The sequence below is a fragment of the Gouania willdenowi genome, chromosome 18 (assembly GCF_900634775.1).
Source record: "Gouania willdenowi chromosome 18, fGouWil2.1, whole genome shotgun sequence".
NCBI lineage: Eukaryota > Metazoa > Chordata > Actinopteri > Blenniiformes > Gobiesocidae > Gouania > Gouania willdenowi.
Genome location: NC_041061.1, coordinates 7,579,968 through 7,593,341, shown reverse-complemented (window position 1 = coordinate 7,593,341; position 13,374 = coordinate 7,579,968). Strand labels below are relative to the sequence as shown.

Sequence of the window (13,374 nt, the reverse complement as noted above, 5' to 3'; positions counted from 1 at the left end):
GATTAGATCATTCTAAAGCAGTTTCTAAAATAAATCTAAATTAAAACAAGATTATTCTTACATTACATCGCATACTAAATAATGTACTTCTTTTTGTTATGACAGAACGTCTGAATCAAACAGACACAAAGTCTTTTCATAAACAGTCCCAGTCAAACGTCGTCTTTGAACCTTCCTAACGTTCCTCAGCAGGTTCTACAGAGGAACGTCTGGATCTGAACTGACGCCATTTCTCGGGGCTTGGAGCCAATGGTCATGAGTTCAACTGGAAAAAAACCACCAAGCGTTGGCATTTTTCTGCTAAAAAAAAAAAAAAAAAAAAAAAAAAATTTTCCAGTTGAACATCTGCTATTCCTGTAAGACTCAAACTGTAACCACGGAGTAAAGAATGTGTTTAGGTTCAGAGAAAGAAGTGTACGAGTGCCTCCTAATATTTATCTCTGCTATAAACTGATCCACTTTCTTTTAAAATCAGTATTAAAGTTAAAGTTTTGCCTCAGTTTGGCTCGTATGTGGCTTTATTTCAAGTATAGTGTATATTTAATGGTTTTAAATGTTTTGAAAATCAAAAAGTGGTCCTATTTATCGTATTCACTCATTTCCTTCCACACTCCATATATCTGTGTCTCCTGGAGTTTCCATTTTGGCTCAGTTTGGACAAATTCCATCCGTATAGATGAGTTTCAGCATCTCATCCCTCAGCTGTCACAGTGCAACGTTACACTCAGAGTTTGAAATCCCTAATGCTGCAAGCTTAGAAAAGATCAAAGTCTAGACATCAAAGCCATTAAAGCCTTGTGACTGGAAACTAAGACTGTAATCATGTTTTAGCAAAAGCTGAATGTTTCACTGAGATTTAATTATTTATTCTTTCTAGGACTCAAAGTGTTTTTGTAGAAAATAAAACATTTTATTGAGCTTTTTCGTGATCGCAGTAAACAAACGGAAACGGAGAATTCACGTTCTGAAACGGCAAAAAAGCCATCTCACTGTCGTCCTTTGAAAACCGACCCCAATATTACACAGAAGTACCAAACATGCATGTTTTGGGATAATAAAAAGCTAGACCTGGGCAATATATTGAGATTCAAGATACAAGTTTTTCATTTTGGCACTATCTCCTATATCGCTATATTTTTATTTTGTACCTTTTTTGTATTAAAATACTCATTTTAGGAGTCGTTGCTTTCGCTTCCTCTCAAAACAGAAGTTAAATGGATTTGTGAGTGCGTTCTAACGCCTCACTACAGAACTCACTCACAGATGCTGTCCCTTAAAAGAGAAAAGGAAAAAAGTGGAACATATTGTGCAGCTTTTTGTTAATAAATGTGCCTGTGTGGCATTTTTTACCCGCAATAATAACACAGAATTGTTTTTCTGGTAAGACTTTATTCACTTAAAAATAAATACATTTATATCGCCATTTTAGGAAAAAATATCGTGATATTAATTTTCACACATGCTATTTTCACTGGTAAACGGGTGACTGAATGTCTAGCAAGAGTAAAAAAATGGACAAATATGTCAAATTTCACTTATAATCTCGCGCTACGTAATTACACGGCTGCGCATGATTTTGTGCAAAATGAAATGGAAATATTTTTATGACCTGGACTGAACCCTTACTTACATGTTTTGGAATGATATTGCATATTTCCATGTGTGTTTTTTGCCATAAAACGGGTGGTTGGAGGTCTAGAAAGCCTAGCAAACAATCATCGTAGCCCTCCCGACTTCCCTAAATCATCTGGAGCATATACTGTAAATATGAAAATATAATTATAATAAAAGCATCCCTTCTTTGCTTCCATTAGATTTTTATCGCTTTTGTAAATAATGCTCTTATTTTGAAGTTAACCAGACGTTTTGTCAGTAGCACAATGGCGAGTCTCCAAAAATCTCCGAAATGTGGGAATGAAATGTGTTTCCACAAGTTTTAAGTTCATTTTTACCCCTTTTCTGCAACTACACAAAACTTGCCATATTTTCATCTGTTTTCATCACTTTTTCTTGCCATATTTTTGCTTCTTTTTTTGCAATTTTTTCTACTTTCATGATGTTTTTGGCACTTTCCACCACTATTCCCACCTAATTTCACATATTTTGACCCATTATTGTCACTTTTAACTTCTTTCAACCACATTTCATGCTTATTTTTGGCAATTTAACAACATTCACGATCTGTCATGCCCATTATTTGCCAGTTTAAACTAATTGCTCCTACTTTTTGAATTACATTACCACAACCCGCCTCCCCATTTGTCAAAACAGCCAGTATTTTGACAAATAAACTTGTAGACTCTACATTTTGAGTCCATGCAGTAGGAAAGTCCCCACGCGTAAAAATACATCCGTAGATTTTATCGCCCTGTTTTTTATCACACACTGACTTTTTTTTTCAGTTATGCTTACATTTCTTTGGAAATCCAAACATGGTCATTGTAGCAGAAAGCACACCGTCAGAGGTCTGCAGGAGTTCAGGGGTTTCATCAGGGGGTCAGAACCTTTTGGCTGATTATGTGTTTTTGCTTTGTGCCAAAAATAAATCTTTTCCAAGTAATTGTCTGTTTATTTTTTGGAATGTGGAACAATCCAGGACGAGGAACAGAAAATGTGACATTGAAACTCCACAGATTCACTCCAACATACTTTGCGTGTGCAGTGACCTGTGTTTAAAGCCACGGGGATGAATAATATGAGCTGACGGTGTAGCCTTCACTCTCCACCCTGTCTGTCAGCCCTTTTAATGCTGAACTGCTACAGTGCGGCTGAGCTCCGAGCCAGGCAGGAAGTGGCCTGGACAGCTGCGAGCAACTATGTCTGGATGGTCCACATCGTGGTACCATTGGTCTGAAACTGGAACTTTAACAGATTCTTTAGAAGTATGTCAAATATCTGTTTTATGTCTTTAAATCATTTACTTCACTACTTTTTCATTTATCAATGTTTTCATCTGCTTTACTCAGCAGAGGTCCATAACTACGCTAGTCCAAGGGCCAGAACTTTACCAGTAAGCAATGTGAGGGCAAAACACTTAAAGGAGCATAGGGAGGGATTTGAGAAAAAAAATAAACATTCCATTTAAGTTTTTTAATGCTAATGGATGATAATGAAGCGATCAAAACAAAAGAGAATGATTCCACTCATACAGGATTTCTACCTATTACCTTGAAAAGATTGTGTGATACATTTTTGATTGTCAATGTTAGGGATGGAACGATTAATCGTAAGGCAGTTAAAAATCGATTCATAGGTATCACGGTTCATATCGATACTCTGAAAATTTAATCGCAGTATTTTTTTGAGAACAGCAGAGGGCGCTATTTATTTATCCTTCTCTTGTCCAGAAGCGTAGGCGGCGGGCGGAATCTGCTACTACTTTCTTTCTGGCCGCCTTCTACTCTTAAACATGTTCATAAATGATTCCTTACCACTTTCGCACTGAAAGAATATCTGTAATATTACCTGAATATTTGTAAAAGTCACGTTTTTCTATTAGCTCTGTCTGCTAGCGCATAGCATCTCTTCTTCACTGCACAGAATATCTGCGTGCCAACCGATCACTGGGTTACCAGCGCCCTCTGCTGGTCCAATTAAAGTCCAATTGTTAAGGCACAAAATACATTTTCAGTTGCACTTTTTTTTAAAAAAAGAACTATTATGCAGTTTTGCATTGTTTACTATAGAACCAAAATTTTAATTAATAGGCTTCTTCTTCATTTGTATTATTCCTTTATTTATTTCATTCAAGATATATTTTTAGTTAAATTGCATTGTTTTGAATAGTTTATCAAAGGATCCTTTTGACAATGAAAAATAAAAGGAAAATAGTACAGTATTTTCTATTTTTTTCCCGAAAAAAAATAAAGGAATATTTTTCAGTCATCATTTGTCTACAGTCCCATTTTTGTAAAATAAATCATGAGAGAATCGTATTGTGAACCCAGTATCGGGAATCGAATCATATCGGGAGTTGAGTGAATCGTTACATCCCTAGTCAATGTTGTGTATAGTGTTTTTATTTTTAGTTTTTCAATTACCAATTAAATACACCACAAAACGGTCACATATTTCAATGTGTACTATTAAAAGGTTTAAAAAACGTCGTATGGTTGGTTTACATTCAAATATCACGTCCCAGCTGATCTCTCGTAAAGATTGCGAGTGAAGGAAGTGACGTAGGATCTGAAAGGATTTGGTCCATGAAAAGATTATTTAGTGACGAGCCATCCCAATAGCCCGGTAAGAAAAAAGAATGAGAAAAAGACGGCTTAGAGACCAGCACAGTGAACTAAACTACTGTTTGGTTCCACAGATGTACGCAGAGGCATGTGCACAGGTCTTGCAGTAAACAGTCAATGAATGGAGAGTAAATAAATAACCGTGTCACAGTTGAAGAGTGGATCGCGACCCAAGAGTGAAAAACTAACTGACATATGTACGTTTAAGTGATAAGCACCGATTTTATTAACAACTGTTAATGTCAACATCAGATCAGCGCATGGTGTAACAAGCGAAAGTGAAACACAAACAGGGGCGCAGTGCACACTTAATCCATGTATCAAAGATAAAGATAATCCATGTTATTGTGCAGAAAATGGTGTAATTGTCCTCTGCTCCATTCTCCATCCACCGCGGATCACTGCGTGGCTGCTGCAGCAGGAAAGGAAGAACGCTGCGCGCAAACTACGCTATGTAACCAAACCCGACCACCAGTTCTAAATATCTGTCCAAACCCGACCCGTCCGGTGCCGTTGGGTCCCGTCAGGGTTTGTTCGGGTGTCCATCCTGTATCCACAGTATCAGCTCCTTGATTAACAAACATTAAAACCACCGTTGTGTCACTATGGAGTCTGATTTATACATCCTGGATTACAGGGCATATAATCCTTCAAAATGATCAGATAAAAGAAATTGAAATAAATAAAACAAGACAAAAACTAAATAAGTTTTAAAAACAAATGAAATGAAATGAAAAATAAACCATGAAAGTACATTTATCTATAAAATGAAAGGAAATTAAAAATAAAAATGAACAAAAACAACAAACCAAAAACAAAATTTAACTAAATAAAATAAAACTGAACCATGAAATAAACTAAAATAAAACATGGCGAAACAATAAAATGAAATAACATTAAACTATACAATGAAACAAAATTTTAAAAAAACACAACAAAATGAAACAATAAAACTAAGCTAATCTTTACAAAATTAAAATAAACAAAACATGACTATATTAAATAAACTAAACTACAAAATCAAATCAAATCAGATAAAACAAAACAAAATAAAATAACATCAAACAATAAAATGAAACAAAATAACAAAATAAAACAATATCATTAAATTAAACTATAAAAAGAAATAAAATAAATAAAACAAAATTAAATTAAACTAAACCATAAAATCAAATTAAACAAAAAACAAAACTAAAATTAAACTAAATCAAATAAAACTAAAATATTAAATTAAATAAAACACCACAACACACAATAATAAAAAAAACAAAAAAAATAAAATAAAACATTAAACTATAAAATGAAATTTGAAAAAACAACATAAAAAGACCCATAAAATGCAATCAAAGCAAATAAAGCAATAAAACAAAACAAAAATTAAACTAAACAAAATAAAACTAAGCTATGAAATGAAATAAAATAAACAGAATGAGAACAAAAATGCACAAAAATATTTTCCTGCATGTTTCAGGTTTAAAAACAAACTGACAGGAGGGTAAACTCTACTTGTTTGTCTTGTGTTGATCGTACACGTTATAAAACTGTCGACTCACTGTGAACAGTGTTTACATTGAACTACAAACACTGTGACCTTGAACCTTGAACTTTGCACAAACTTGCCTCCGTCTGCTCGTGGGCCCACTGCTGCACAGTGAGCAACATCTGGATCTCATTCCCAGCAAAACCTAAACAACAGTGGGAGGAGGACTGATGGAAGAGGAGCTCACTCTGTCGCCTCGTTGGTCACATGATCACAGAGGCTCATGGATGGGCCTGAAAGAGGGAGGGGCCGTTTACATATAGATTTGTGACCGTGTGTGAACCCTAAATTACAAGGAAATCTGATAAACATGAGAGTAAACCCCCCTCCCTCTGGTTATCTGGGCTAAGGAGAAGGGGGGGAGACAGTCCCACCCCCACAGAGAAGAATCTGCCAGTCAGCAGCTCATAGCCCATAATTACACACACAGGCTTTGCTGAAGTCTGCAGAGCAGAGCAGGAGAGAAGCTGAGGACTGGGGAGTCTTACCTCATTTTACACTCCGATTGTTTATAAGGAAAAGTCACACACACACACGATGCTGAGTCAGCAAAATGTCCCCTAACACCACATGTGCCAAACTCAAGGCCCACAATAAAGTCAACACTGCAGAGAAAACGAAGGAAATCAAGTAGAGCATGCAGATGTTTGGAAAAGTGTGTGTGTGTGTGTGTAATCAGAAAATTCATCGATCGCACACTTAATGTTGGAGCAGCAATCAGAGAGAGAGCAAAGCACACACTGGAAACCAATAACATTATTATATTAAGGCAGTGGCTATCAATACGTAACGTGTATCAATATACCAGCATTTTATCCGTACGCAACGCCCCTCATTGGCCAGTTTAGGAAACGTGATAAGTGCATGTGACCTAAACTGGCCAATGAAGTACAACGCTACGCACTTGTACTTCCATTTGTATTAGTAAGTCAACTACGTTACGGACTAACTAACCCTAACCTATGTCACGGACTAACTAACCCTACTCTACGTTACAGATTAACTAACCCTAACCCACATTATGGACAAACTAACCCTAACCCTAAACAACGTTACCAACTAACGAACCCTAACCACGTTACAGATTAACTAACTCTAACCTACGTTACGGATTAACTAACCCTAATTTATGTCACGGACTAACGAACCCTAACCTACGTTACGGATGAACTAACTCTAATTTACATTACGGATTAACTAACCCGAACCTATGTCACGGACTAACTAACCCTAACCCTAAACAACGTCACGGACTAACTAACCCTAACCTACGTTACGGAATAACTAACCCTAATTTACGTTACGGATTAACTAACCCTAACCTATTATTATTTATTATATTTTTCATATCAGGCTATCATATCATAATAGCCGTCCGACTGTCCGACTGTAATACCGGTCCGTCGGAAACACTTCGTTGTGGCCGGTTTGCATTCGTGTTGTGACCTGTTTGCATTCGAGTTGTGACCTGTTTGCATTTGTCTTCGTTTCTGTAAATGCATTCACCTGACACTTACTAACCGCACGGCATGGTCACGTGCAGTGACGTGCCGTCAGGGTAGGCAGTGCCTACCTAAGGGTGAATTGATATTTTGATTATTTAATTATTATTTTTTTTTTTTTTCCTTTTTCTTTTTTTTTTTAAATTATAAATTATTTATTTTTCCATTTCCAATAGCCTACAGTACCTATAAGTTTGAAAGTGTCTGAATTTTGTGCGTTTCATAGCCCAAATTACTAAACAGCGCTATTTCCTGGAACAGTTGCACAGTCTTTTTTTTTTTTTTTTTTTTCGCTCCGCTGTAAGGCAGAGGGAGGCCACGCCCCCTCCCAAAGGCACATCGCTCTTCTGCCTCCGTTCCCATTGCGTGATTTTACGTGTTTGCGCATGCGCAGTAAGGTCCCCAATATGACATCCATTTACGTGCAAAGGCAGCGTAGAGAGCTGCCTTTGCACGTAACTGCGCTATGCTAAATGCTATACGTAAGTTCACAGTACATTAGTGAATAGATGACACGTGATGGCTGCTGCTACGTTCTCTAGCTAGTGAGCGAGATAACGCTACAGTGTGGATGACAGCGCTAGAGATGATAGAGAAACTTTGTTTTGAGGAAAAACGACAGCTTTTAAAAGATGGAGAACAACACCTGAGTTACCAGAGCTTCAGCAAAGGTAAGGTCAGAACATGTTTCATACTTTTCACAGTGAATGGAACAAAAGGAAGGATTGACTTTGTGGATGCTCCTCACTGAGGTTGTTCTAAGTTGTCATTTTCTCCGTGTTTCTGTGTTTCCAACACAAACAATAGATGCTCTGCCATGTCATGAAATATATCTTGTTGGGAGAGTATGGAGGCTATATTAAATAATTGTTTGTTTCTTTAATGGTGTTTATGATGTTGATTTTGTTAGATGGCTAAATGCTAGTTCATGTGGATCTTATTGGGTTTTTTCTTTCTTATTATGAATTTTATATTTTGATAAGCGCATTGAGATGACTTTGTTGGAAATTGCTTTATACAAATAAAATTGATTTGAATTGAATTAACACTTGACAGCAGAAACATAGGAAATTGTCATTGGTGGTCTCGATTTGCAACGTGCCTACCCAACCTTAGTGGTCACGGCACGTCACTGGTCACGTGACTTGCGGTAACGTCATCTTTTGTATGGATAGAATGCCGGTATATACGCATTACGTACTAGGAGACACTTCCTTTTTGTTTTCTATCATTGTTTTTTCTTGTCATCTTTTGTGTTTTTCAAAGTCAAAGTCATCTTTAATGTCAATTTTTCAACATGTGCTGGACATATGGAAAAATCGAAAAAACGTTTCTCTGAGCCATGGTGTAAACTAACAGTAGAAAGACTTTAGAATATATACAGAATATAAAGGATAAAAATAAAGGGACAGATTTTCAAAAAATGTCAGATACTGTGCAAAGATGTGCATTTCGAAAAAGCAACAACAGCAGCAACAAATGTGCATGAAGTTGTTTTAACTGCAAGTAAATGAATATAAGGCACTAACTTAGCGAATGAAATAATAATTATTTGTTTTGTATTTTAACAGTCCTTTTGTTTTTCTATATTTTTCTGTCATTTTGTGTATTTTTCAAGTTATAATAAATGTGGTTATCACAGATTCATAGAACAATAGACCATCATTTTGCTGACTTTACAGATGGACCCCAAAAAATCTCTCCCCTTTATTCCCCCTTATAGATGGTCCTGTCTCCACATGTCTCCCTGGTCTCTGGAACCTTTATTTTGGAAACCACTATGTTAAGAATTTAACTCACCTGAGCACGTGCAGCTCCTTCCTTCTTCTTCCTGTTAAACAGATAAAAGCTCAGTTTAGCTGCAGATAAATGCTGCCCTCTGCTGAACACTCACAGAAACTCAACTAGTGACAGCCAATAACTTTGAATTTTTAAAAAAAGGCTTTTGCATTAGAAATTAATCTAATTTTCCAATGAACCAAAGGTATTTAAGCATTTTTTTCATCTAGGCTGTGGCTTTAGTGTCATTTTTTTTTTTTAATTTCTTGTTTTTAACCAGTATTTTTAGGCACAGGAGTTCCCCACCTGTTTTCTCATGTGTCCCTAAATTAAAGCTTGTTAACGTGTGTGGCGCCCCCTGGTGGGGAATAGAGGTATGGCATGTGGGAGGGACTTTTGAATTTCATGCCTTTCGTTGTTAACAATAATGATCAATAACACTAAACACACAAATAACGTAATAATGAGAAGCCTAAAAGAAATTAAAGTTCATTAAATTATTAGATTGTATTAGATATGCGACCGGGAACTAAATGTAACGTGGAACTAAAAGTGCAAAAATAATAATGTACGTCATTTTGTGGAGTGCAACAATAACTTAAAAAAGTGAATTTCCTTATTTGTTTTCTTAATCTTTTTTGGCACAGATTGCAAACAGTTTAAAACAAGTATTGCAGACGATGAATTATCTGTCTTCCTCCGAGACAGTTTAGAAACTTCCTTTCAGTCCCACGTGTGTTGGTTAGCTTAGCATGTAGCAGCACTAGCGACATGCTAAGCTAACTCAAGGCCCGGGGGCCAAATCCAGCTCAAACAAGTGAAAAATGCAGAGAAAACATGACAAAATAATTTAGTCATTGATATATCAGCTGCAAAGTGGTGTAAAATATATATATATAGGAAATTAGGCTCAGGAATTTTGGCAATATTTTTTTTTTTAAATATAACTTTTCATGGGAATTATTGATTGAAATTAAGCAGAAATTGGGAGCAATTTTAAATCACTGTATCATATCCAAACATAAATATTGGCATTCATTTAAAATAATACACTTTTTAAAAAAAACAAGTTTTATTTGGAAGTTGAACGTTACAATTAAGTGGAGCTTCATGGAATTTATCACAAATTCAATAAAACTCTACAATATTTGTAGGGGTTTTGCAATTTTCCCATGCATATAGAACACGTTGGAAGTCATTTTTTAATCTCAAATTGTTGAAAGAAACCTAATTTTTCCAAAATCCTGCTTAATCCTCAAATTACTTGACAAGGTTTCCACAAATTGAACAAATACAGTCACTACCTGTGACCTATTGCTTGGATATACAGTGCTTTATATACTACATACTACTATATCATTTATACATGGAAATGCAAAGTATTGCTAATGTTAAAACTATTTGATTCTCCACCTCTGTGGCCCACTTAAGGTCAAACGTATCCGTATTTGGCCCCTGAACTAAAATGAGTTTAACACCTCTGGTTTAGAGCATTTGTTATTGTGCTTCTGTTATCAAAATAACATAAATGGAGTAAAACGAAAAAAAAAAAAATTAATAAAAAATAACTATTAAAGCCATTCATTTTATGTATTTATTTGAAGAATATCCAGAAAAGTACATACAATAAGAGGTCAAGAACATTTCAGTGGTGATAAATAGGTCTGTGATGGTTTTGCTGGTTTCTCGTTAACGCCGAGGCTTTTTCTTCAACAGCAGTTTTCCTTTGGGTTTCAGTAAAAGAGACTTTTGATGCTCCTCCATACGCTTGGCCTCTTCCTGGTTCTCCTGCCACACCTCCATCCCTTGGTCTACCTCTGAGTTCAGCATCACGATGCGCCTCTGCCACGACAAAAACAACACACGTTCAGGGTCCCACACCCACCTTAACATGTGAGGAAGGAGCTGTTCTTTGTCTGATCCTCACCACTAAAGCTTCTCTACATAAAACGGTAACAAAAATATACAAGATGAAGAATTAAATATATAAAATTGCTGGAAAATATACAAAATGACACTAAAAATATGCAAAATTACTCTGAAAAACACAAGATAAATACACAAAATATATCACAAAAACCATAAATAACAAATACACACAAATGACACAGGAAATATACAAAATTGCAGGAAAATTTACAAAATAAATGCAAAATTACTGCAAAAAACAACATAAATACACACAATATATCATAAAACAATTAATTATAACAAACACAAAATGAGATTAAAATATAAAAATGACAAAAATACACAAGATGATGAATAAAATTTACAAAATTGCAAGAAAATATATAAATGACAAAATAAATACACAAAATGACAAAGGAAATATGCAAAATTGCAGAAAAATTCACAAAAACAAGATAAATACACAAAATAAAAATCCTCTAAAACCCAAATTAACAACATACACAGAACAGGAGAGAAAAATAAACAAAACAACAAAAACGCATCAAATGAATCAAAAAACACAACACACGCAGAAGTTACACAAAATGACAGAAAAATACCAAAAACTTGCAGCGAATGTTTTTCTGCATATTTCAGGTTTAAGAGAGGAAGAGTAAGGAAGAGGAAGGAGTCGTTCTGTGTCTGACTCTCACCGCTAAAGATTCTCTCTCCTCCTTTCTTCTCACATGACCTCTCATCGGAGGCGCTGGACGTCCATCTGTCCATGATCATAACACACACACACACACACACACACACACACACACACACACACACACACACACACACACACACACACACACACACACACACACACACACACACACACACACACACACACACACACACACACAGGTTTTATGAGCTAAAAACTAAGCAAACATGAGCGCTGATTAGCTTAATGATGCTAATGTGGAGAATAAACAAGGAAAAAGTACCAGCAAAAGACCAGTCAGGAAGATCTGTCAGAGGTCCGTATTCTGAGCCGCTTCTGGCGAGTCCGTGTCTGCACACGCACAAGTTAGAAAGACACAATGTCAGACATCGGTCTAACTTTATATATAATTTATAAACAACAGAAATACACACAATTAACCAGCAGTTGCAAAAGATGACTGAAATTTACAAAATGACAACATAAATACACAAAATTAATGGGAAAAAACCCCTTAAAAAAAGACAACTAAAAATAAACAGAAATGACAGAATAAAATATTTAATTTTTTTTTTAAATACAAAAGACACAAAATAACAACATAAAATGTCAACAGAAATACAAATAATCATAAAAAGTTGCAAAAAAAATTACTAAAATGTACAAAAAATTAACTGAAAATTTTACCAAATGACAACAAAACCACAAAATTACAGTAGAGTAAAATCAAAATTACTTCTTATTGGATTTTAAACTTTTTTTTAGACCTTATGCCATTGAAGAGTCCATTAAATGTTGGAAGAAATCTGGATCAATATACTGATTCTTGATTGTTTATCCTATCTGTAATCATTGGCAAAATTTCAAAAATTTATATCTCTGTAATCAACCCATCTTAATAAAATTTCACTCTTTTGCAAAGTTAACATTTTCCTAATTATTTTTTATTAGTTTATTTTTTACTTGTTCTAGGCTAAAAAAAACTAGGCACGACATAACATGTTTGCAAGCCAAACCGTAACACTTGTAACCGTCATACGTACAGGAAGATCGAAACGTTACTTTCTTAAAAATCTAAAAAAAAAAAAAAAAGTGTTTTAAATTTAAGGATGTTAGCTGAAAAAAAGAGTTAAAAATAACAATTTGAAAATATATTCTGGGGGCCAGATTTAAACACTACGAGGGGCCTAAAATGGACTGCGGGCCACGCGTTTCATACCAGCGTTTCAAGTTAAAAAAAAAAACAGGCCACGTTTAAAGAATAATTGCTGATTTCTGTGACATATTTGTGTTTTTAAACCGAAACACAGAGACACCGGTCCCTGAACGCACCACCACACTCACTCTTTTCTCCACTTTTCTCCCGCCGCTGCTCTACAGCTCGTGCTGAACCGTCTCACCGCTGCAACACAAAGGCACAAGGTCAGGTCACCACCTTATGTTGAACACCAGTGTGTCCATAACACCACTGTTAGCATTAACATGAGCTAATGGCGCCTCCGTGTCCACCGCTACACTCACTCACGGCTATTAAAGCTCATAAAACACACAAATATGAGGAAACAGTTCACGTTTAACGTTTTTTTTAAGACAATTGAAGGACTTTAACGTAACATTCGTCTCACCTGAGCAGCACAACGTCCTGATGGGAGCCGCCATGTTTGTTTATAATTTCATAGTTGACCGGTAGGTGGCGGTAGTGGG

At 35.7% G+C, this 13,374-nt stretch overlaps 1 protein-coding gene across 1 annotated transcript; it reads right to left on the bottom strand.

The window, feature by feature from the left end:
- Positions 1–10,638: 10,638 nt before the first annotated feature.
- mrpl52 (mitochondrial ribosomal protein L52) lies at positions 10,639–13,374 on the bottom strand. Its single transcript, XM_028475063.1, has 5 exons — positions 13,296–13,374; positions 13,015–13,072; positions 11,954–12,021; positions 11,669–11,733; positions 10,639–10,904 (listed from the first exon to the last, which is right to left on the bottom strand). The coding sequence occupies exons 1-5, from the start codon at positions 13,327–13,329 to the stop codon at positions 10,752–10,754; spliced, it is 378 nt and encodes a 125-aa protein (XP_028330864.1). The 5' UTR covers positions 13,330–13,374; the 3' UTR covers positions 10,639–10,751.